The sequence below is a fragment of the Polyodon spathula genome, chromosome 1 (genome assembly GCF_017654505.1).
Source record: "Polyodon spathula isolate WHYD16114869_AA chromosome 1, ASM1765450v1, whole genome shotgun sequence".
Lineage (NCBI taxonomy): Eukaryota > Metazoa > Chordata > Actinopteri > Acipenseriformes > Polyodontidae > Polyodon > Polyodon spathula.
Window position 1 is genome coordinate 64006873 of NC_054534.1, and position 27404 is coordinate 64034276.

Here is a 27404-nt window from a genome sequence, read left to right on the forward strand (position 1 = left end):
ACAGCATCTGTATTTACATTGTATTCAAATTTTCAAACATACAACTAGTTATGCATAGCTTGCCATGTAGACAAGTACATTTGTTTTAAAATCCATGTAATTTACTTCTGTTTCAGTGATTCATTTGATCTTCAGTGAGCAATTCATCTTTTTAAGATGGTAATAAAATTTAAATATTTCATCTTTAAAATATATATACCCATTCTAGAAATTATCTTCATATAAAAGCAGAGTATTATGTAATACATTTACAAATGCATTTTTACAGTTTAGTCTATACCAGGTATGGCCAATCATGGTCCTGGAAGGCTATTCCACGCCTGGTATTTGTTCCAACCCTGTTCTAAATTGTTTAATTGAACCATTTAAACCAGTAGTGCACAACTCTGTCCTGGAGGGTAGGTGTCCCTGCAGGTTTTAATTCCAACTGCATCCTGAAGTACTTTATTGGACCTTATTAGAAGCTTAATTGGTCCAATTAACTAATTTAGGGTATGGTTAGAACAAAAACCAGGAGGGACACTGGCCCTCCATGGCCTGAGTTGTGCACCACTGATTTAAACCGCCAGCCAGACCCTAAAGTAGTTCATTGTCTCATTAAACCTGAAGTGAAATGGCCCTCCAGGACAGTGACTGGACAGTGAAAACTAAAATTGACACACAATCAACAACTGATAGTAAAACCAATGTATGTCTGCTGGTTTATGTGGTGACTTAAGTACATTCTTAGCTCAGTATAATAATTCAAACTTTATGCACGAGCTGAATACATATCTTCAACAAGTTAAACAATATTTCTACTGAAAGACACTGCAAGAATATATAAATTGTCACTTTGGTGACAAAATATGAACCCTCCCCCAAAAAAAGAAAAATGCATAGCATTACTAAAATGGCAGTACTTTCAAAGAACGGGACCACATAGAGTGTCATTGCTTTCCAAAACGGCAAAGTATTGGTCATAAAATGCCCTCTCTCAATGTACACAGGACTCAGATAAAAAAAGTAACACTTAAGGTTTCCAGCTGATGAGGCAAGAGTCTGCTTCATGGTGTAATTTATCAGGAGTGTTTTAACATAACTAAAAATAAAAGCAAAAACAAAAAAGAATCAAACCATGGGTAGTGCTTTTGGATTTTTAAACAGATGTTTTAATGATCTGTCTGTATAACTGCATTGACTCCCACCCATACTTTAAATGCACAGTTTTTAAGAAAGTCACATATTTGCAGACCCTTGAGCGAAATCCCAAAGGAAAGATGTACCTTAAAGATATGCATAGAGTGTAAGAAACCAAGAGGAAAGTATGTAAACATCACCTAAAGACTTGAAAAATGAAAATGATCAATTTTGTAAACAATTCATGAACAGCCTATTATCACAGTTTTCATTCATTAAAATATTTATATTTAAATTCCTACATGCAGCAGTTACACAGGCTACTTTTGTATTCAGTCTTGCATGTCCAGTTTTTCACACAGACACTACGTTGTTCATCTCCCACTTCTGTGTACTTTTATTTGTGTCACACTCCGATACGAAGACCTGATGAAGAACCTCTGAACGATCTAGACATTTCCCTGTAGGTATATGGATAAACCTGTGCAAATCCTGAAATGAGATTAACAAACAATGAAAATCTGATCATCACTAATTATATACAAACATAGTTAAATTAATATGGTAAGCATTCACAACTTTTTTTTTTTTTATTAAATTATTTATTTATTTATTTTTTACCATATTGCACAGAATGTAGCGATACAGAAAGAGTAACACTAACCTTAAAATATTGCCATTCTAAATACTCTTTCAAGTTACAGTGAGTGATCATAACTTTGGTGCCGTCAGATCCTCTTGTCAAGCACTGATCATATTGCATTAGCTGGTTCACTTCATTTATTCTGAAAAGCTAAACAAAAACAGATATTTAGGTTAAAATATTTACACATGCACCTATAAGAAAATATAAGATATGAGAACACTTTTAGCATTTCCAGTTCTGCACTAAAATGTTGGTTTATTTTGTTGATAGGTCAAATCTTCACTCCACCAGCAGAATATAATGCTGTTCTGACAATTCTGTGATCACACAGAACTATTCATTTACTTTTTAAAACAAATAGGTAATCTTTGAACATTGTACTCACCATGGCTGTAGGTCTGGCAAAATGTTAAGCTCACAAAAGACATCAACACAAGACAAGTAATATTTGTAAGGAACAGCAGCAATGTTGTGGCATGTTACAAGGTATACAGGGCTCAACAGACCCTGTGAAGTGTTTCATCAGTAAGCAGTAGTTTTAGAACCAATGTTCTTAATTAGCATCATCTTTTCAGTTATTGAGTTCTAACAGAACAGCTGACATCCCTAGCAAACCATGGGAGAGCAGTAGTGACCGTTGTGTAATTATAATATACTGCACCCAATCCTGGTGATCAGACTTGTTGATATATTTAACTAAAATGAGCAGACGTCACCAACTAAGTACCTATAAAACTGCTATGAATTGATTATTAACTGATCAATAGACTTTGTCCCACACATTACCAAGCTAGTAGCTTGTAAACATAACTACATCCAAGAGATGCAGTCCATTAATATACAGGGTGCCTTCTTGTAAAAATTAAACATACCATCACTCATGTTGACTGTGTAATGTCTACTTATTCCAATGTATATTCCCAAATATGTTACCTGAAATATGGGTTGGGTGTACAGAAAATGATGTTGGCATTTAAAACTAATGAGGTGTAAACTGAGGTCCTATTGTAAGTGAATCTGCAGCAGCAGTTGTGACGCATAGTTCACCCTCTAGTGACTAGTCTCTGTAAGCTGACTTGGATAAAAGTATCTGCTAAACCAGTGGTTCCCAACCCCGGTCCTGGGGACCCACTGTGTCTGCTGGTTCTCACTCCAACTGAGCTCTCAATTACTTAACTAGATGCTTAATTGGACTTTTTTAAAATTACACAGTTGCAAAGTTCATCACTTATAAAATCGTATAGCTAACATGAAATGTGCAACTGTTAAAAAATTTAAAAAAAAACAACAAAAAAGGTCTAATTAAACAAATTCAGTTCAATTAAGTAACCGAGAGCTCAGCTGGAATGAAAACCAGCAGACACAGTGGGTCCCCAGAACCGGGGTTGGGAACCACTGTGCTACACGACTAAATAATACATAATTGGTTTTTTTGCCCACACATTATTTTACCTGGTTTCCTCCCATCCTGTGACAAGGCCCCAATTCCACGATGTCCCCATTGGTGTGACCCATACTGTCTATACAGTAATTAGTTTCAAATCCCCTTATCTGAAAGAAATAAAACAGTTTTACCATTTATCCATCCAGCATGTTCTGTGAGGTTTAAAAAAAAAAAAAAAAATGCACATTTGTCATAAAAAATATGTCAAAACACAATGTGTGCTAGCAACTCTGTTTCACTTGAGGAGTTAGGTATTTGTATGCATAGATGAAGGAATACATATAAGTAAATAAAAGTAAAAAGCTAAACATTTACCTCTCCCCAATCCACATTTTTTGGAGGCAGTGGATAGTGTGCTGAAATATCATAGGCAATTTCCTCCATGAACCATTTAAAGCTTTTACACTTGTGTTCTTCACGGAATTTTTTCAGTTCCGAAATATCTCCGTAGGCTAGAGCAGAAGTCTCAGGACGGCTTGCATAGAAATAGTCTTTATACTCATCCCACCAAACCTCCACAACACGGACATAATTCTGAAAATGGAATTATTATATACAGCTGTGACATGGAGCTCCTTGTGCCAGCTAGCTACCACACAGAGATTGAAAACTATTTTTGACAATTTTAGAATTTTGTAACTAAAATATAAAACTGACCTTCAGCGTTGGAGATGAACCCACATGAGCAGGTTGTGGATTTCCTTGCCACCCCTCGAGACGGTAAATATGTCCAACCCGAGAACAAGGCACAAATAGCAGCTGGCCTCCACACTGCCAAATCTAAATGTTGGAAAGAAAACAGGAATTACACAAGACTCTGTGCATCTGAAACCTGTGATACGGTCAAGAGAAACAGGAGATTAAGAGACACAGTGAAAAATTACAGGAACTTCACGAAGGACATCTGCATAGTGGAGGCCATAGTGTTTACAATTGAAACCGTGAATAAACTGATATCTAAAGGACTAAATGATCAATTCAAATGTTAAGTAAGAAAACAATTGATTCATGTCATAGCAGTTAAAGCTTCCAGTCAAATGGGTCAGCTCAAACAAAAAGGTATGTGCTTGTCACTAAATGTTTTACCAGTCACAACACAATAGAAAAATAAACTGCAATTTATGCTTTCGTTTCAAACACACAAAGCACAATCAATCAGAATTGTGGAGGAAAATGAAACAAATCCTCAGGAGGAATGAAAGGAAGGGGCTTGATTGAATTGGCCTATTGGTGACTTGCTTTGTTAACAAGCATGCACCAAGGCAGGAACTGCAAAATCACTCTCTCAATCGATTGCCTGTGCCTTTAAAGGGTGCAGTCTAGAGGTGCACTAGAGGCACACTCATTCGCTCCTCTTAGTGACAGTCAAGGTTTCTAGCTGCCTGCCACAGACCTTTTGCTGCAAATCCAACTGACGGACGGCTTCAGTCTCACCCTCAGCTAGCTTTTGAAACCATCTGTGACTGGTATTTACCAATTAAAGGAAATGCTATCAGGAGGACCACATGCAAACATGTGTTTTGTACTTATTTACCCCTTTTTTAAAATGTTAAAACATTTTTAAAAAGCACCAGTAAACCAGTAATTTAGAGTTCACTATATGGAGAGTAGGATTCATATTGAATTTCCTTGCTCCTTATGTTACTCCAGAAATTTTGAGGTAGAGTACTAAACCAGTCGACAGCGTAGTGTGAAATGTACTAAACAAACGCAACGCTGTTAGCATCATTTTAATGAATTCTTTGCAGCCACAGTTCTTACTCGCGCTTTAGTCTTAAATTAATATGTAATTCTGGGCATTCCTGCAGAAATTTGCAAAAACATGGTGGAGAAAGCGTAAATAAGAAATAAAAAAATATTGTAATGAGATGTATTAAAGCTGCCAACAACTGTGACAGTTACAATTGTATCAATTTGTTAAAAACTTTTGAAAACAGGGTTTAAACAAATCGCAATTGTTGCTGGGATTTCTGCCTCTTTTTCTCGTATCTTGCCAGTTGTGCTCAAGTACTTAATTTTCCTTTGAAAATGCTTTGAAAACAAATTTCTATGACATTTCTGGGGTTTTCCCAGCGTGTTGGGAGTAATCGACTGCACACATGTGCTACTAACCCCTCCAGCTCATTCTGAGCATCTGTATTATTTATTTATTTATTTTCTGATTTCTTTTGGGTTACCAGAAGGCCAAAATACAAAAAAAAAGTGCGCTCATCTGATTACTACTGTACTGTATAGGCTACTGTACAGACTCATTTTTACTTAATGTAATGTGTAGCCTACCCAAAATACATTAGTGTTAGATTCAGCGCAATGACAATTAAAATATATCAAGAACTGTATGATTATGAAAAGCTTTTTGGGTGTGAAGGTTAGGGCCCTACTATAGAATCCAATGGGACTGTGCTTGGGATCATTGTCCTGCTGAAAGGCGAATTTCCTCCCAAGCTTCAGTTTTTTAACGGACTGAAGCAGATTCTCTTGCAGTATTTTCCTGTATTTTGCTCCACCCATTCTTCCTTCAATTGTAACAAGATGCCCAGTCCCTGCTGATGAGAAGCATCCCCACAGCATGATGTTGCCACCGCCATACTTCACTGTAGACATGGTGTGTCTTGAGGTATGGGCAGTGTTAGGTTTGCGCCACACATAGTGCTTTGAGTTTTGGCCAAAAAGCTCTATCTTGGTCTCATCTGACCACAAAACCTTTTCCCACATCGCAGCTGGGTCACTCTCATGCTTTCTGGCAAACTCCAGGTGTGCTTTCAGATGGTACTTTTTGAGTAACGGCTTCTTTCTTGCCACCCTCCCATACAGGCCAGTGTTATGCAGAGCTCTTGATATGGTTGACTGGTGCACCATTACTCCACTCCCAGCCACTGAACTCTGTAGCTCCTTCAAAGTGATTGTTGGCCTCTCTGTGGCTTCTCTCACAAGTCTCCTTGTTTGAACGTTGAGTTTTGAGGGACGGCCTTTTCTTGGCTGTGCCTGGGTGGTGTGATGCAGCTTCCACTTCCTGATTATTGATCCAACTGTGCTCACTGGGATATCCAAACACTTGCATATTATTTTGTACCCTTTCCCTAATCTATGCGTTTGTATTACTTTATCTCTAACTTCTGTAGAATGCTCTTTGGTCTTCATTTTCCTTCAGATTCACAGCCTTACCAATGATCCTTCAACAGTGGGGTTTTTATCCAGAAAATGTGACAGCAACTTTAATGGTTCACCGGTGGAGGCCAATGGTAAAAGGTAATTGTGTCCACGTTAGGACAATTTCTTTCATCGGTGCAAACTGGAAGCTTCCACAGCACAGGGGTTGAATACTTATGCAAGCAAAATATTTCCCAACATAAAACCAATGTCATCTTACAATAATTGATTCTGAGTTTCAGTGTTTAAAAATAAAATATCAAACAGAATGAAATTTCAATGTACCATTTGTAATTCGGCAATATGAGAGAATTGGTCAGGGGCCTGAATACTTTTGCAAGGCACAGTATATATACACACACACAGTACTGTGCAAACGTTTTAGGCAGGTGTGAAAAAATGCTGTGATGTGAGAATGCTTTCAAAAATAGACATGTTAGTAGTTTATATTTATCAATTAACAAAATGCAAAGTGAGTGAACAGAAGAAAAATCTAAATCAAATCCATATTTGGTGTGACCACCCTTTGCCTTCAAAACAGCATCAATTCTTCTAGGTGCACTTGCACAAAGTCAGGGATTTTGTAGGCATATTGTCAGGTGTATGATTAAACAATTATACCAAATAAGTGCTAATGATCATCAATTCAATATGTAGGTTCACACACAATCATTAACAGAAACTGACGCAGCTGTGTAGGAGGAATAAAACTGGGTGAGGAACAGCCAAACTCAGCTAACAAGGTGAGGTTGCTGAAGTCAGTTTACTGTCAAAAGTCATATACCATGGCAAGACTGAGCACAGCAACAAGACACAAGGTAGTTATACTGCATCAGCAAGATCTCTCCCAGGCAGAAATTTCAAGGCAGACAGGGGTTTCCAGATGTGCTGTCCAAGCTCTTTTGAAGAAGCACAAAGAAACGGGCAACGTTGAGGACCGTAGACACAGTGGTTGGCCAAGGAAACTTACTGCAGCAGATGAAAAACTCATCATGCTTATTTCCCTTCGCAATCGGAAAATGTCCAGCAGTGCCATCAGCTAAGAATAGGCAGAAAAAAAAAACACTGGGACCCTGGTACACCCATCTACTGTCCGGAGAAGTCTGGTCGGAAGTGGCCTTCATGGAAGACTTGTGGCCAAAAAGCCATACCTCCGACGTGGAAACAAGGCCAAGCGACTCAACTATGCACGAAAACACAGGAACTGGGGTGCAGAAAAATGGCTGCAGGTGCTCTGGACTGATGAGTCAAAATGTGAAATATTTGGCTGTAGCAGAAGGCAGTTTGTTCTCCGAAGGGCTGGAGAGTGGTACACGAGTGAGTGTCTGCAGGCAACAATGAAGCATGGTGGAGGTTCCTTGCAAGTTTGGGGCTGCATTTCTGCAAATGGAGTTGGGGATTTGGTCAGAATTAATTGTCTCCTCAATGCTGAGAAGAACAGGCAGATACTTATCCGTCATGCAATACCATCAGGGAGGCATCTGATTGGCCCCAAATTTATTCTGCAGCATGACAGCGACCCTAAACATACAGCGAAAGTCATGAAGAACTATCTTCAGCGTAAAGAAGAACAAGGAGTCCTTGAAGTGATGGTATGGCCCCCTCAGAGCCCTGATCTCAACATCATCGAGTCTGTCTGGGATTATATGAAGAGAGAGAGAAGCAACTGAGGCTGCCTAAATCCACAGAAGAACTGTGGTTAGTTTTCCAAGATGTTTGGGCCAACCTACCTGCCGAGTTCCTTCAAAAACTGTGTGCAAGTGTACCTAGAAGAACTGATGCTGTTTTGAAGGCAAAGGGTGGTCACACCAAATATTGATTTGATGTAGATTTTTCTTCTGTTCACTCACTTTGCAGTTTGTTAATTGATAAATATAAACTATTAACATGTCTATTTTTGAAAGCATTCTTACTTTACAGCATTTTTTCACACCTGCCTACAACTTTTGCACAGTACTGTATATAATTATATATATATATTAGACACACACAGTGTACAATACATTACAAAAACCTTCCTAATATTGAGTTGTACCCCCTTTTGCCCTCAGAACAGCCTCAATTCGTCGAGACATGGACTCTACAAGGTGTCGAAAGCGTTCCACAGGGATGATAGCCCATGTTGACTCCAACCCACAAAATGCAAACTGCGGTATGTTTGCACTGTGACTGGCCCATCTTAGTACATCTACCTATTTGTCTTTATTCAATGTAGGTTTCTTATTATGGCTCAAAAGGCCTTTAATAAAATGAAAAATGTGTTTTATGTATAGTGGCCACAATAGAATAACTACATTTATAATATACTATACTTCAATTTCTATAAGCTACAAAGGGCATTGTACTGTAATTGGTGAGATTATTATGATAACCAAATTAAAAAGAACACTGCTTCATGAAGCCCATAGCAGAGTTAATTGATTGTACATTACAAAATTAAAAGACATTTTATCCAATGTGTATTTTATTTACCTTGAAAGAAATCTCAAAGTTTTCTCCTCCCCAGATTTGCAGACCTGGATCATATAATCCCAGTTCAAAGAAGAAATCTCGTTCAATGGCAAATAATCCACCAGCCATAGCTGGGGACCTAAAAATTGAAAATTAACAAATAACTACATATACACTACATTTTACTGCACGTTTTGGTGAATCCAAAACACGTATACTGCAGGCATCTGGGCATTTGGGACATGTTTTAACAAGACGCCTTGAAAGGTATAATTCATAAGAATGACTCAGTGGCAGAGAGCAGCGATACAGTAGAATACACAGAAAAAGGTAAATGGGTAAAAGATAAAACAACAAACAAGAATAAAAACAGGTATAGGAAAATAATACTTTACAACAACACAGAATTAATGCATGATTTACAAAAAACAAACACTATAAATGGGAATGGCATGAACCAGGAATGTAGGATACCATGTATACAGTTGTAGTCAAAAGTTTACATACCCCAATGGAAATGTATAATTTCTAGAAACAAATAATTAAAAAAAAATCTTTTGTAGCAACAGTTTTGCTTTGTGGATGAGGAAAAAAAAAAGTTACAAGAAATTATTTCAGCATTGTATTATTTTTTTTTCTAAAGTACTCATACCCTTTGATGCTATGATACTATTGTCTACAAGGTGCTAGAAATTTAAATATGAATGCAGAACCTAATTCTAGAAAAGTCTAGAAAATTGTTTAAAAGAGGTTATTATTGCTAAAGGTGCTTCAACTAGCTATTAATTTCATTTTTTTTGGCAGGGTATGAATACTTTTGAATGAGCATTTTTGAAGTTTTGCAAAAAAAAAAATAAACTTGCTGAAATAAATAATTGTAGACACCCATTTCTTTTACCTTTTTTTTTCCTCATCCACAAAAGCAATTTCTAAATTATACAATTTCCATTGGGGTATGTAAACTTTTGACTACAACTGTATACATATGTGGTTATGTACCTGGTCTGTAAATTGCACTGCGTAGCATGTAATGTCCTTCTAAAAGGTCATTGTATATTTCAAGTGTACAAACCTTGGAAAATAAACCTTAGACTTTGTTTAATTTCCACAGTTGTCCTTTCTTTAAATCAATATGTTCTTAGAATGTTATATAAATAGTTACAACAATTAAAATGGGGAACAGCCAGCAATTCCAAGCAGTTCAATCCCTTTGGCCAATGTAAGGTAAATGCAACAGAAGTAGAAGCATGCAGGATTAACAGATAATCATAGAAAGACAATGGCCCCAGACACCCTGTTACTTCCAACTGAAACCATTTTCAAGTAAAGCTTACATTTACAAAGAAAGTGTCCACCACCATAGAAACAAGCCATATTTGTAAGCATTTTTCTACAATTACCGATATGGTTCGGTTCTAGTTACTCTCTTCTCCTTCTCCCTCTTTGACAACGGCACACGTTTCCATAACATGCTCCAGTCCCATGCTCCTCTCGCATACCCATCTTCATCACCACCCCCTTGTGGTTCAATATCATAAGTCTGGCCACTTATGGAGTCAATCAGTGGTACTGTGCATATAGTTCTGTGGTCGTTATGTGGATGGTGTGAGGGAATCCATGCATCAAATGCATACAAGTGGGAGAAAGGAATAAAAACAGAGGGACATGTACTTATAAAACAACCATGAGAAACATTGCTTTACCGATAAGGTTCACTTCTATGATTTCTTTTAGCCTTTTCCTTGCTGCTTAAGGGCACACGTTTCCACAACAAACTCCAGTCCCAGGCCCCTCTGGCAAAACCATCTTCATCCCCACCTTGCTGGGGTTCAATGGTATAATCATTTCCATCTATGTAATCTATTAAGGGAACTGTACATATAGTTCTGGAACATTAACAAGAAACAACACCAAAACATGTTACATCACTTTAGACATTTGTTATGTTATTTTAAAGTTTTAATTAAATGTATGTATGCTATTTTTGGCAACCAGAATGGCCACCAGTAAAATGTAACCTTAGAGTAATTTTCAATATATTATTCTATTTAAAAACTACAATTACAAGAACTTATGAAAACAACAAATGTAAAAGCTACCGTTGACTCCCAAATGGGAATGCTCTTTTTTATAAAGCTGGGCTGCTACCACATTGCTATTCTGCACCTTTGCCACTATTTTGTAAGTATGCAATAAAATTGGTGCGAAAATATCCTGTATGCTTCGTAGTGCAGATTTTGATCAAGTACTTACAATTAAAATGCATGTGTACTCTACAAGAGTATTACCAGATCAGTCAACTTTTGTTTTCTTCTGTTAAACTTGGATAAAAGCACAATACACATGCAACCTTCAATATCTTTTGCTTGTTTTAGCGATTGTATTGAAGTAATTTTGAGTCAATACAATACGAATTAAAGGGCAAAAACCTACTGTTATTTTAGCACAAAAACAGGTACTGCACTTGTTGATACTTTGATAGTTTAAATTGTTGCTGCAGAGCTGGTTAAAATGTGTTGCTATTAAAAGGGTACATAAGGACCTTCTTATTTTATTTTACATGTTCCCATGTGTTGCTACAACTGGGTTTACGTAAGGTGTGTGTATTGTTTTAATTTTATTTATTTATTTTTACATTTTGACTACTTTTTTAAACCTTTACATTGCATTCCCTGCCTCAAGATGGCCTCCCATGTACCCACAAGGACCTCCAAGAACTACATTTACCATCATCCTTTACATTACATATGTGAGCAGGAGGATGATGGGAAATGAAGTTCTGGAGGGTACATGGGAAGCCATCTTGAGGCAGGGAACGCAATGTAGTAGTTTAAAAAAGTGGTCAGAATGTTAAAAAAACCAAAACACATACCTTACGTAAACAGTTGTAGCAACACATGGGAACATGTAACACAATAAAATAAAAAGGTCCTTATGTACCCTTAAAGGTCACAAATGGCGTGATACGAGCTTGAAATTACCGTTATTTTTTTTGCCAGATACCTGCTTTCCTTATTGCTGCATCTATTTAAAAGCAAGGTAAACTGATATGTTAAGACAACAGCTTGAAAGTCCATTGTAAACATCTTGAAGCATAAATAAAACAAACCAAATATTAAAACAAGCAAACAAACACTATATAATGTAACAACACCATATACATTATTACATCAAATATGGTACATGTAAAGTTCCACTACCTGTCCTTCGTGATAGGAGCCACTAGAGGTGCATACCAGTTAGGTCCCACTTCACAATGAGCATCCAGATAGATCAGCACCTAGGGAATTTTTCAGAATAGCAGAAGATAAGCATTTTCAAGGGAACCATCCTGTTAAAACACAAAATATTTTGAGGAGTAAAGTCATTTTTGTAGTGATCAGTTATTTATGAAAAACATTTTACAACACAAAATGACTCCCTCCCCCCCACCCACACATTGTAACTTCTTGCTTAGAAAACTGTGCAGTAAAATTGGTTTTAACTTTATAACAAATCTTGCAGAAGTACTACAGACAAACTTCTTAACACAAATACTTTGGGGTTTATAAAACACATGTAACTGACTAATTTTTCATGTACTTGCATTAATCAATTGTGAAATTAAACCAAAATATTCCCCTACATAGGTCTGTAGGAATTTGGGTGAAACTAGAGAGAACCCATGAATGCTGCCAAGGACAACAAAATAAAAGCAAGAATACTAGTAATATATTTACCTGACCAAGCACAGCCTTTTTTGCCCCAATGCTCCTTGCTTGAATTAAGCCTTCTCTCCTCTCATTTCGAAACAATTTTACCAAGCCATTCCACTGCTTTATGTATTCCTCCAATCTATCTTTTAAGTGAACTGGTGAAAAACAAAAAAACAAAAAGAAACTTTACCTTTCACATAGTTAGAAAATGACAAAACTAACAACCAAAGAGACACAGTTAGCATGAATCTGATAAAGCAATGCTCTGCTATTTGGGGTGCAGGGTGAGGCATGTGAATGTGGTTCAACTCAGCGTTAATAAATAGCGTGAGAATGAGAATATTGATCAAATTACTTTAATAATCTTCTCTATTCAGTGATATTTTACTGTATAAATAGGTGTAGAGAGACAGTTCCACCCACCTTAAAGTCTGAAAGACATTCACAGAAGTCTGAAAGTATTGCTTCAAAGCAGAGAAACCTTGTGGTTTAAAGCTATGGTCTACAAAGCAACCAATTCACACACATCGGCTACCTGGCATTTTACAAATCTGCAAACATTACTCTCCAATAAAGTAATGTTATCTACTGTGACAGACTAGGGTGTTTTGTCACTGTTCTGTCAGGTCTTGAACACAGTCTGGTGGAAGCAAGCACTCCGGACAACATTATATTGGTTTAAAAAGGGTGGTGCCCTGTATGTTTCTCATTATTGGAGTTCTCTTTATACAGAATCACGCAAAGCAAATACCAACAACAAACAAACAAAAAAAAAAAAGCCAAAAAAAAAAAAAACCTAGCTCATTAGTGCAGAGCAATAACTAAACCTTTTAGTTATCTTTTAACTACCTCTTTCTAAAAGTCAGACAGCTAAGCTGTTTACTGACAAAACACAACTTAAACCAGGTAATGCTAATCATGAAATCTGGTGGAATATTGCTTCCTCCCCAGGTAGAACAAAAACTGTCAACTTATTTCCAGCATGCACAGGTCTTAGCCCTTACACTCCTCGCATTTAGAAAAAAAAAAAAAAACATGCTCTTTTATGTCTGCCTAATTGGAGACAGGTGAAAACCATTCTCAAAATGGTCGACCCCACGGAACTCTGGGATTTGTAGTCTTCTCTGACATTGGCAGTCAGACTACAATTTACTTGTGCGACACAAATTCAGTGGAGAGAATACAGGCTTCTCGTCACTCTTGGACCAATATACACACCCTCTACCACTTTCCCATATATGTTATAGTTCACTTTGTCACACTACACACATGCTGTAGTTAACCATGTATTCTACTGAAGAATTCACAAATTTGCAAGCATTACACAGATACAGTACCCATAATATTATTTTCATGATTTGAAGTGTACTGAAAATAAGATATTACCAATTATTCTGGATTTGAATGATTAAGCTATACCAATACAATTGATAGCATTTATTTTTAGTATTTGACATTGAATGTATACATTTACCTTTATTACTGTAGTCATCAATCAATACAATTTCCTCTAGGTATCTTCTAGGCGTCCGTTTAATAACACTATGCACAGTTCTCATTAAGGTGGACCATCCTTCATTATGGAAGACAATAATAACACTGCTTGTAAGCAAGTTTTCATCATAATACCAATACTTGCACCTAGAGGAAAGAAAACAGTGGTCATACAGCTGCAGAGATCAGCTTAAAAATGAAAAATATTTAAGTTTTAATATTATTTTAATATTTAAGAATTCCAATTTCTACAAAGAAACTGTAAAGAACAGGGGTGTTTTCAATTCCTTTTCATTGTTTTTGAACGGTCATATTCTTGTTTCCATTAGCCTATAGTATTATAGCTAAAAAGACTTAATTAGAAATGTGATGCAATCACTTGCATCTGAAATCATAAATAGGTGGGGCTACAGTATCTTTGAGTAGACTCTGCACGTTGAATCTGGAGACAACACTAATACTAAGTGGATATTGTAAATTACCTCCTAGCTTTATTATGTTAAGTGAAAATCAATGATCATTCAAAGTCAATTCCAACATGACTTGCTTGCTACTGTACATATTGCATTTCACACACATAATAAAGAATCTGCACACAGGTGGACGAGCAGTTTTAAAATGGCAGATGCATGCCAAGATCACACTGAGAACTTCTGATAACAGCCTTAGCTGCTGTTCTGAGACAAAGTTCAGTTTCACTTCCACCGGGTGGTATCAACACTAACTCGACTGTTATTGTAACTTTATTACAGCTGTTTGTTTGTACCCTGTCAGTTCAAACGTTTTTTTTTTTTTTTTCCACTGAACCAAAGGAACTATGTGAAAGAGTTTTCTTTACTATCCAATGCAAATGTATTTGCTAACAAGACAATAGTGTTAAACAGATTTATTCCCTCCTGCAGCCTGCAGTTTTAAAATGACTGGGTTTAAAAAAAAAAAAAAAAAAAGAACATTTGTTTAACATTATGCAGCTACAGTACTTCTCCAAAGCAGCTTTCTGGATGTTTACAAACAATCCTGTGATATTAATACCTGAAGATGTTATAGTGGTGTATACAAGTGTTCTGAGACCCTTACATAGGGGAACTCCTATTACAGTATGATGGTATAAAGCACGGCTTAATCAGTAAATAACTCATTGCTCTATTCGATTTATATGGATTACCTGTAAAATAGGATTTTCAATCAAACATAAGCAAGTAGCTATGGTGACGTCACCAGTAAATTATGTAAATTAGTACAATCGAAGGTTCGAACTTTCCTTTGGCAATATGTTCTGAACCTTTGAAGGTCACAATGTACCCTTCGTTGCAGCACTAACAGCAACCATGTTGCCTGACAATAAAACCGTTTTGTATTGCGTGGTGATCCTCTGGCCACACCCCTCTCCTACACACAGTAATTGATCTTGCATGACAGATAACATCTACAATCATTACAATGTAATTTTTTCCCCCCCAAGCCCCTTTCACACTGGCACTCCTACCCAGGTCACAATCCTATGTATTTTGAACCCACTTACGTGGGTCTTTCCCGGGTCTCAGCAACCCACCTCAGGATGTGGGTTGACACGCTTTGACCCGGGTTGAGCAAGACAAAATACATGCCGGCTGTTCTTAAGCTGACGAAGTAACAACCTGCCACGCCTACGTGAAGCTTAATTAATAGTTAATAATAATAATAATTAATAGTTAGTAGACTTTTTTTGTATTGTTTTAGATGTTATATACTTGACTGTTCCCATTTTGTTCTACCACCACTATGGACAAAGATTTTCAGATCAATCCAACAAGCCATTCAGAAGTTATAGTCCAAGCCTCACAAGCTTTCATATGATCTAAACTCTAATGGGAACTTGACTCAAACTCTGTGCTGTTCATAGACACTTTTAAACTGCAAATGAAAGAATGTACAGCATAGGGTTTGTACGATAAAAAAAAAAGAAAATCTATCAAAACATTTGGAGTAGGACCAATAGGGCAATCACATGTTTTAAAACATTTTAGGAACAGCTTGCACACAATTACAGACTTTCAGTACCTAAATTAAGTTTAAACTGAATACAAAAGAAACTCCTACAAATTCAAAGTAGTAACTTGGTGTGTATCAATGTCAATAGATAAAATTAAATGCAACGTTAAAAAACAAAGCCAAATTTAAGTAATATGTACAAAACTTTAAACATGGAAGGGACAAATCTATTGTACAAGCTCATTCATACTAGTACGGTTTGCTTTCTGTACTGGAAGAAAGACTGCAAACTGAAAAATATAACGGTAAGAGATCGGTTTGCCATGTGGACTTTCGTATAATGTCATCAGTCATTACGAAAGAGTTAACACAGACAACTGAAATTGAATATATAAAAGGTGGGTAGGGTGCCAGCTGAATGCAATGTATCTGAAGCAGGGGAGTCCAACCTTTTCCTGGGCATGAGACACTTTTACATTTCAGACTAAGACACAACAGGATTTCACCACGAGGCTTGTACCTTACCCATATTTAAGATGTAAAATAATAAAACAGCAAGGTAATGAAAGAAACAGCTCAACCTGGTAGACACCAAGAACAGCATGAGAACTATGCAGCCAGCTCAGGCACTTTCAATACATTTTCAACTTTCGGTGACGTAAGTTTATAAAGATTTGTATACTGTATTTGCTTTTCACTAAGCACCCTGCTAAAACAAACAGCCCCACATCTCCTTTTTATGCTGCCATATATAGTTAATAGTTAACTCAACTTATTGTAGCAGCCAGAACCAGCTGCATGTGGGCGGGTCCCAAAAGGGTGTGTGGGGTGGAGCAGTCAGCATTGCAGTACTTACAAGTGCTGTTGTAGGGCCTATCAAGCAAATGAGTCAGACAGACACCAAACAGCTATTTTACTGAGTGTTTATTGTGCAGGCAGAACGTTGGTCAATAGCAATACACCAACCACACTCGCACAACTGGCAAACAGCCACTCCCACACAGCCAGAAACAGTGACAAAACATTAAACAGCTATATAAACACTACAACAAATATAACTGCAATATAAATACTACCTCATGAAAACTAAATAATACAAGTTCCGGCTTGGCAATGCTCTCAAATTCAAAGAGGGGATTACCCAGGTTGCATTGTGAGGAACACCAGTTCTGGGATTACAGATCAATGGCGTTAACACTAGGAAAAATTAATTAAAGTCATCACTCACATATCCAACTTGACTTTAGCTACGGTTAAAATTGTAACGCATATCTGATTATTTCATTTTGGCCTGTTCCAACCCTTGTCAAAAATACATATCTGAAAGGACTGTGTTTTAAAATAAGTTGGCTTCCATTTAGATGTACTGTAGTTGGTTTAGTACTATATTTAACACAAGTAGTATTTTATCAGAACAATACGATTCTGAAAATATAACTTGCCAAAAGAAATGACAGATGGATTGTAGTACAGTACATTTTAAATCTTGTACTTATTGTAGCAGTATGCAAAATGTTACCCATGCACAGAACTGCGTAAAATGTAAACAGCAATGCAACTGCAAAAGATTAAAAAAAAAAAGTTTCTAGAATTAAAACAGTGTCCAAAGTCAGTATTAAAAATTGCAGAATATAGTGCTCGATAAGGCCAAAAGTCATACTACACTTGCAAATGAAAATGCACAAAAGCAACTAAAGATAAAAAATACATCACAGTATCAAAAACAGTTTAATGATCAACTGTTTTACATTACAGTAGCTGGTCTTGTTCGCTTTTTTTGCTGCAGGTGTAACTGTAGGAAGTGACACGTAACTGCACTATAAACAAACTGATTTGGCAGGTGAAAAAAAATAGATGTGTTGTGACAGATAATCAAATAAATTGTAACACTGAAGAGATGGGCTTTGTAAATCGTTTGTGACGGGCAAGTATTAATTTGTTACATACAAATGAGAATTGATTTGTTTCTTAATACAAGGACAGTAGAACGTGACTGAGTGTCTTATATCCCAGTGGTGTGCCAACTTTTTAAATGCCACCCCCCTTTTTAGCATAGATTTTGTTGAGCCCCTCCCCACACACACATTAAAACTTCCTTAACTTCATATTTTAACAGGTGTTAAAATCATATATTAAACACAAAAAGTCCAGACTTAGCTACATACATAAGCTTATCACAAATTCAACATTTAAAATCAGTCTATAAATTTTACACTTAGCTGACATGTTAAACCTGGGTTTCTAGCAATTTTTTTTTTTTTACATTTGTTAAGTCAACATTTAGCTAACATTTCTAACAAATAAATCAGTGAAAAAATACATGCAAGTTTTTATTTCTTTTTTTTTTTTTTTTTAAACTTGGCGATTCAACATTTACCAAACAAATAAATCTGAAAAATTATCGTTCACAATTAAATCTAAGAAAAAGTAAATCTGGGCTTTAACAAAAAGTATGCACCCTGGGCGCAGAGCGAACAATATGAATACAGCACGAGTACAAAAAAAAAAAAAAAAAAAACAACAACTGTAACTTGTCATGAAAAGAAAAGACTGCCTCCTTTTGTGGAGACAAAATAAAATAAATAAAACATAATTTTACAGAAATACAAAACCAGTTTGTGGTGCTCCCTTCCACTGACTAAAAGTAAGATGAAACATAAATTTCCAATTGTTCTGATATTTATTTTCATGTGGTGTACTTCTTTTTATTGTCTTTATAACCAAGGATACTGGCATCAAAGAACATTATATTTTTCGACTTTAATAATTAAATTCTCATTGATATCCCATTTTTTTTTTTTTTATTTCTGTGGTAATCTCTGAGTGAGACAATGATTGCCACTACCTTTGACCTTATTTCTGATTGGTCCACTCGACACAAACAGCGCGTAGCACGAATACATATAAAACAAATGTATTTCTATATTTGCTCACGTCATTCGCGCGGTTCGCTTCGCGTCCGGCGTGCCTAGAACTTTAACATGCAAGCCCACACCCGTTGATGTGTTTGATTTGGTATTTTGCTAAATTCTGACTTTTTTTTGTTAAATCTAGGAAAAAATATGTGATTTACATAAAATGCGGGAAAAAAAAAAAACCTGTTAAAACAATAGGCCTAGTGTTTCTTTATTTACACTTGTCGTCCCTGTTCACTGCAGTTTCACCGACACACATGCCACTTCAAACATAATTTCTCAGGTTCTACAAATGATCGTCAACGGCTCATTTGGAAGTTAAGAACCTGGACTAATTAATTTTATATATTTATTTAAAATGTTCTATCCTTTTATAAAAGTTTTACCCACTTTTATTGTGCCTGAAAAACACAAGCCAAGTTAGTAGTAACAATTGGGGCGACCTTGACCGCCACCACTTTTACAGTTGGGCCTGTTTGCTTGGTGCTGGCCAAAGTTGCCCCAGTTGTTTCTTCCAACTTAGCTTGTGTTTTTGATACAAGTTAGAAGAAACAATTGGGACAACCTTGGATTTTTTAAAACAAATTTCACTTAGTTTACTGTTAAAATGAAATGTTATGATTGGGGTCAATGTAGGTATGACAGGCATTCTGCACACAAATGAAACATTTTTAAAAATATGCTACACAAGTGGCATGTTATTATTGTAAAATAGATTTATGCGTAGCTTAAATATGTTATTGTAATCGTGGACGTTAACATTTGCTTATCCCCATACGCACTGTATTGCAGATCTATAGACTAATTAATTGGATGAAATGCAGGAATCAGAATGTATGACGTTGTGGTAGAGCCTTATCATCATGTGATATTACTATCAAACTCGATTGGCTGTTATTGAAAATGTTGCCTGAAAAATAGAACATCGTCCTAAGTGGGAGCCATGTTGCCGGGGTGTTGCCCAGGGTGGTCACACGAGGTGATAAACAACATCTGTCGCCTCCTTCTTGCCGTTGACTACAAATTAAAAGTGAAATGGTGCTTTTGGTTGATTTACTTTTGCTGCGCCAATACCTTGAAAAGACGTAAACTATCCTTGCTGTATAGTCTCTGGTAGTTCTCGCTGATAAATTGGCGTGAGGAAGTACAGTTCTTCTCAATACTGCACAAAAGTTGATAGTCTGATTCATACAATTAATGCATCAGCGTTTTCACTAGGAAAAACTGTTGCCAGCCACAATGTCTAATCACTAAATATTTTACAAGTCACAACACAAAATGACATCATTTGTCTGACACTCTTGAAGTGTTATGCAGACACATAGTTAAGGGCTATTCACACTATAGCGTTTATTCACTGCGTTTTCGAGGGTAAAAAAAAAAAATAGAATCTACGGAACTGAATACTAATCTTTCACACTTGGGCATAATCGTTATGAAAAAAAAAAAAAAAAAATAATAATAATAATAATAATAATAATAATCAAAATTCACTGCGAAAACAGGTTTGATTTTTGTACGAAACATACAGCGATCACCACCCTGTCCTGCTAAATTTGGATAGAATCTGAACGCAATATGGATCGGGTGCAAACTGCCACATGGAAAAAACTTTGCGTTCGATGATTAAAGTCTGAATACAAAAATCACAGCGAAATGCCTGGCGTAAAAAATACGCAGCAAATAAAAGCTGTAGTGCGATTAGCCCTTTATGGAGAATGAAATACGTCTATGCGATTCATTTTTTTGCAGAACATGAAAAAAAATGCTTATAACAATTTGTTTTAAAAAGTTGTTGAAATACTTATTTTTTAACATTCATATTTCGCGTCAGAATTTCAGATTAAAATATCTTACATTACAGTCCTTAGCATAATTTAAAAGTACAGGTATAATATCAGTGTGCATTAAAGCATTTTGTACTGAAAAGTTAGGCGGGTGCTCAAACTTACACAATTAACTGACATATCTAGACTACAGAGAACAAGTAAAAAAAAAAAAAAACATACAAAGATATAAAATAATCACATCCAATCACAATCATGGATGAAAACAAAATAAATAAATCCTCACATCAAGGAGGAACAAAAGGAGGTGGTATAGATTGAATCAGCCTATCTGTGACTTCCTTTGTTCACAAGCAGGCACTAAGGCAGGAATTGCCAAATCACTTATTCATTCGATAGCCTGTGCCTTTAAAGGGCGTAGTCTAGATGCACACCCATTCGCTCTTGTAATGACAGTCAATGTTTCTAGCTGTCTGTCACAGACCTTTTACTGCTAGTCAGACTGATGGACAGCGTCAGTCTCTGCCTGCCAACTTGCTCTCTCGACAGGTATTTGTTAGTTAACGGAAATGTTGTGTATGATTGAGCCTACATTTTGATGGTTTGTCCATATGGTTAATTAGTAATGATAGAACAAAATAACATAAAACCTGTTGATAGAGGTAACCATGACCTATTAATTACTGGATCTCATTTTAGAATCCATATTGCATTCATCCAAATCCAACAACAGAACAAACAGGAGAATCACTGTTCCAAATGACGCGGCAATTTTAAGAGTGAGACAAAAAAACTAAAAAACAACCTATACATAATTTAGATCTTTTAACATCGTGTAATCAAAGAAACTACAAAATGATGTCACAAAAGTCTACCGGAAGACATTATAGTAGTATAGTGTGTTTGATATACGATGGTGTATTGCTGTATTTAGATCAGGGCGCTTCCCTTAATGAATGTTTTACTGTAAAAGTAATAGTTTTATTTTTTTTGTATAAAATAACCCCAGGTGCAAATATTTATTGAATAATTAATCCTGTTAATCGGTGAGCATCAAATGTCGTTTGCAAAATTTGTGTGTAGTATCCAGTGCCAAAATAAACATTTATACCCGTGAACGCTACCAGTGACATTTTCTGGCGATTCATGCGATTGAGGGTGGGGGTAAACTTGCACCTTTTACCCCTTTACAAGCCTAAAACACTTTTGCTATTGAAATAGTGTGTTAGGACAGTGCCCTTATATGACTGGACGTTCACACAGAGCCACAAAACAGGGAAATAACAGTTCATAAATAGGGCTGTGAATATCGTTTAATAAAAATGCAGTTTAAAATTACCCTATTCAATTTGGTGCCGCACTCCAATTAAAGACGCCCTCATATTGACGCGGCATATCGGCTTTATAATAGAGGCCGCCCTCAAATAAACGCCGCTATCAATAAAGAAACAGTAATGGATTTTTTTTATCCCCTACTAAAATAAAAAACACAGAGTAAAAAAAATTAACAAAACAGCACTGACTATGTACATGTAACACCCCCGAAGACACGGGAGCCTCAATCTAGCACGTACATTACATAAAGCACATTTTATTTTATGGTAGTACAGTTCTGAAAGAAAATCCAAGATAAACTACGTACAGAACATCGGTCCTTCTGAAGTGGTTTTGTTGTTTTGTTTTCAGTTCAATTGTAATTCCTGTACTCAATCCCCTTCAAATAAAAACAACACGCTCTTACTATCTATGAGAAGATTTAGTTTCAGAGAAATTACAAACAAGCAAGTTAGAGGGAAAAAAAAAAAAAAAAAAAAAGTTTTGTTGCAGAAAAAACATCTACGTCACTCTTGGATTTAACTGCAACACCAGCATTGCCCCTCCACTTAACAACACACATACACACTCCTGATTATTAATAAAGGCCACCTTAATCACCACCCTCGTTTAAGGGCCGCAGTCATTTTGATCAATTTAAAATAAACGCCGCGGCGCCAAATTGAAGTAATACGGTATTTGATTTCTATCGGTTAACCGTTGTTAGTCACAATAAATACCCTTTTCACATATATTAGTCTTTGTCATGCCTGACATTTGTTTACCAAATGTAAAAAGAGGCAGCTTAGAGCACAAATTCTCTTTAACTGCATCACGATTGTATCACATTGACGATTCTAAGTTTCTAGTATCTCCTTCATAGTTAATCTCACTCTACTACAGGGGACACTGGTTTCACATAAAATAAAACACCATATATATATATATATATATATATATATATATATATATATATATATATATATATATATATATATATACACACACACACACACACACGTGTTACCATCCCATAAACAGAGTAGCAATCAACAATTAATTTTTCAAGATTGTTGAATCCATGCTATGAATCCATTTTAAAAATGACCACAGATATGACCACAGATTAACTGTAACTTTAAAAAATTGCACTGACAACTACTGAACTAAAACATTTTAGTTTAAAATATAAATACATTTAAAAAAAAAAAAAACTTAAACACTGTACTCAAAGATGAATGAAAATGTCATCTGTTATTGAGCAGCGGTTCTCAGACTTTGCTGCACTGTGACTCCCAGTTGTAGCAATAAAACGACTGCGCAATATTTTACAGCCTACAGTAAAAAAAAAAAAATACATTTCAAATACTTCCCCGGTTTATGGACAACTTCTTGATCTAGCTTTCAATTTTGTCAGCGAGAGAAAAGATAAATATATCTTGTCCTTGGAGTGATGTGTTAAGACTATTGAAGCTATCTGCCATAAACGTGCAAAGCAAGCCATTTAGCACAAGCTTTTCAGGTTGTTTTCCCCCCCCCCACTGTTGATCAGATCATTGTTGTCGGCGGGTCTATGACAATTCATCACCAGGTACTTCATCACAGAGGGTACATTATCATATCATAGCTGAAAATGACCGGTGTGGCGCTTGTAGGTAGTTCGAAATTTGCAGCGCTTCCAGTGTTAAAACAAAGGTTTGAAAAGCGAACTTGTTTTTTCTGTTTTGTTTTTTGCTTGTTTGTTTGTTTGTTAGTTGGGTGGTCACGGACTAGTAGACGTTAGTACATTATGGGTTTTATTTATGTCATTTGTAAGTGAATATGTACTGTATCTGTTATTTATGATTTATTGGCTCCATTTGTTTTTAGCAGCTTTTATGATATATTGTGGCCTTAATCTATGAGTTATTGTTTGTGATGAATTGTCGCTGGTGATGAATTATTATCGGTGATGAAGTGTGTGACAAATTGATGGGATACAGTTGTCAGCACTTTTGCTGCAGTGCCACTCGATTCCTCTTCATTACTCCCATTTCCATCACTTTCCTTCAGAAAACTGTCAATTGTTTATTTATAATGCAATGTTTTGAACTATTATTGCAATAATAATAATAATAATAATAATAATAATAATAATAATAATAATAATAACACATTAACGTACCCGTTTCTTAAACTAAAATGTTTTTATTTTTATTTTGCAGGTATTCGACGCATAACCTCGTTTTGACCGCTCCATCTTTACACTCCTCCCTTTTCTATTTTGACGCCAGCTGCTGTGCTCCGCGTACGAACACCGGAAAGCGACTGCTTGAGACTAGTTTGAAAGATGTTTTCGGTCGATTAATCATGCCTAACTCAACGTCATTTGTTGCCAAATAAAAAATGGTTACAGGCAGAGGAGTTGCAGAACATAAAGGGCACATGTTTTGTTGGATATTTGCTTTTAAACCACAAAATGCCAGACACATTTTATCAATTTGTAGTATAAATTAACTTATGTAAAAACGGTAGCATTTATTTATCGGTTGACTGTTTAACCTATTTCATCCCTAATCATAAATGGTACAGTAAATTAAATCTACCTCTCAATGAATATCACATCTCTGCCATTCATTTCTGGCAAAGTAACATGATTCCAAAAAACAGTGTTACACATCCCCATGTGTTGCTACAACTGTTTAAATAACACACCCCTCATTTCTTTCTATTGTTAACACCCTGACAACTTTTTACACTTATAACTTTTAAGTCTGTTTTAAAGCTATTTTCAAAATGTCCGCTCAAGTGCACCGATAGTGTAAGGACTATTGTCCACATTGTCAAACAGGTAACATAGATAACGATCCATGATGTGGTACTGAAAAGAAAAGCCAGAGCACTTGCTGAACCCCACTACTTACTCTTTGAAGAGGAAAGACTACTTACTCTTCATGGCGCAGGTCACTTACAGTGCGGTCCAGGGAGATCATCTCACTTGCCACCATATTGAAACCAAACTCTCTGATGCTGGCTTGGATGGCATCTTTATACTCTGGCCCAAGCAAGAATGGCTTTGCTCCCTCACCGGGACCGCCAGGCACTCCCTGAGGCTCAGCTTCTTTCAATTCAAAGTTTCCCAACACTCCAGATCTCAATACAGGATCTGGGTAGACATGTTTCTGTGGCTTAAAGGTGACATACTGTTTCTGCATTATATTCTGTTGATTATCTGCACCAGCTTGCGGGGGGTGAGGCAGTCCTTTTTTACCGTCATTCTTTTGTCGGATGGACTCTAGGTCAACTTCAACCCCTTCTACATGAGGCCAGGGGACCACAGGATTAAATTTGTCCAAGACGTTGTCCTTCACATTAGGAGGAGGATTGATGGCAGGTTTTTTTTCCTACAGTAAAAATATTTTCAGAAATGAAACAAAACAAATACCAAAACAGCTCTACTTGGGGGGGGGGGGGGGGGGGGGAAACGTTTCTTTCAAGAAAATTGTAGTGTTTACTTACAGAACATGACTGTAAGCAAGAAAAATTACGTTTTGAATTGAAACAAACAAAAATATATATTTAATATTATTTGCTATTTATTTGAAACATTATACCAAACAAGGAGAACCATTTAACTTCTAATAATACTAATACTCAATCTTGAGGTTTTCATGTTCCAGTTCAGGTTCTGTTATGCATAGTTAAGATAATTCAAAGCACATTCAGTAAAGTATGGTTATCCACCCACACTTTCCACAGGGATTATAATTTGATTGCTTTTACCTGAACGTGTAATAGAATCTACTGAGATGAATGTACTTTCCCCAGGCAAGCACTTTAATCAGCTAATTCAGTTGTGATTACATTCTTCTAGCACAGCTAGCGCAACATTGTCCTATTGCCTTTTACCTCTGGAAGCCTTTTTTAATGTGTTAATTTAAGGGTGGGCTGAAAAAATGGACAATTTACTCTACATCTTGACAGAATACAGATAGAGTATAATGCAATGGTTTTTCAAACTTTTTGTAAATTATTTCCAGAATTGGGATGTGAAGTGTTTTTCAGATTTAATGTACATGCAATCCTCATGTTTTTCTTATTTCATATTCAGGCCTCTGTCGAACAAGAAACCTGGTATGGATAATGGGTGTCATTAGCAAAATAATTAATTATTCATTACTTTGTTATTACTTGAACCGTCCATGTTGCTTTACTATGGGAAGCAACATACTTGTAATGTTTTAGCAACAGAATGTGGAGTACAACAATTAAAATGATACAAAATAAAGTTGATGTTGTAACACGTATGCAGTTTTGGGGTACCTGTGCCCCTTAAAATCTGACTTTTTTTTTTTTTTTTTTTATCATATTGAGACTTCTTGTTGAAGGATTATATTGTACGTGCACTGATAAGGTTGACCTCTATCAGGGCATCTACAAAAAATAATTTCAACCAGGAACTGCATGATGCACATACCTTTTGATGCCCCTCAACAAAACTCTATTTACTGTAACACACGTGTCTGATAGTCTGTCTCTACCTGGATTAATTATGTGTTGTGGAAATGGATCGACTATATTTAATATGCTTGCTTTAAAACATTAAACACCGACATCCTTAACAGGTTTGCAATTTACTTACTGACATGGCATGTTAAAAACTATGACAATACGGTATCTTTATCATAAATTTATGTTAAACACACACACACACACACACACACACACACACACAGGCCTGCTGTGTTGGGGGCTCATCCTGCAGTTGACTCAATTGCAAACACCTTCTTCCGTGTTTACTCTCATTCGGCAACGGTTACTATTATACTTAATTCCTCTGTTTTTCGGAAATGTCTAGTAGCAGTGTATGCCCTGCCTTACTATCAATTTACTATTTAAAGTGCATTCAGTGCACTCGATACCCGTTGATGTGTAAAACAAATAAATAATAATAATTTGATCTCCATGACAACGACACGGACTGTAACTATCAAAGAAATTCGCTCGAATGTGAAACAGAACGATACATACAACAAACACTAATTTAAATATTACATAACATTTGAGAATTAAATCACCTACCACTTGAGCAAATGGATTTTCGTCGTTGGATTCGGGTTTAAGAGAAGACCAGAGCACAATCAATCCTAAAAACGTGCCTACGATGAGCAAACTGCGCAGAATAAAACCTATTTTTAACCTCATAATGAAAATAACAAGACTCTAAATTAATTAAATGAAAAGTTAAATGTATCCTTTCTCTAACTGCTCGCGTTCGCGTTCTTGTCCTATTTCAATCCTGTTCAAATCCTTCTCGTCTCTCTGGTGCTGCCCCCTCTGCTTTGCCTTCTGCATGTAAAACTTGTTCCTCGTATTTACACCGGCATAGCAATAAAATGTACTACACAGCCCAAAGACTGACAAGGATGTGAATTGATC

The 27404-nt window shown here is 36.3% G+C and overlaps 1 protein-coding gene across 2 annotated transcripts; it reads right to left on the minus strand.

Annotated features, from left to right (window-relative positions):
- Positions 1-481: 481 nt before the first annotated feature.
- Positions 482-27404, minus strand: LOC121320804 (N-acetylgalactosaminyltransferase 7-like). Of its 2 annotated transcripts, none has more exons than XM_041259456.1 (12): positions 27048-27404; positions 24915-25369; positions 13980-14146; positions 12530-12660; positions 12011-12090; positions 10211-10393; positions 8832-8949; positions 3867-3989; positions 3525-3743; positions 3218-3316; positions 1784-1912; positions 482-1611 (listed from the first exon to the last, which is right to left on the minus strand). In XM_041259456.1, the coding sequence occupies exons 1-12, from the start codon at positions 27168-27170 to the stop codon at positions 1474-1476; spliced, it is 1965 nt and encodes a 654-aa protein (XP_041115390.1). In that variant the 5' UTR covers positions 27171-27404; the 3' UTR covers positions 482-1473. The 2 variants fall into 2 exon arrangements, with proteins under 2 accessions (XP_041115390.1, XP_041115399.1); XM_041259465.1 differs by lacking the exon at positions 10211-10393 and adding an exon at positions 10514-10696.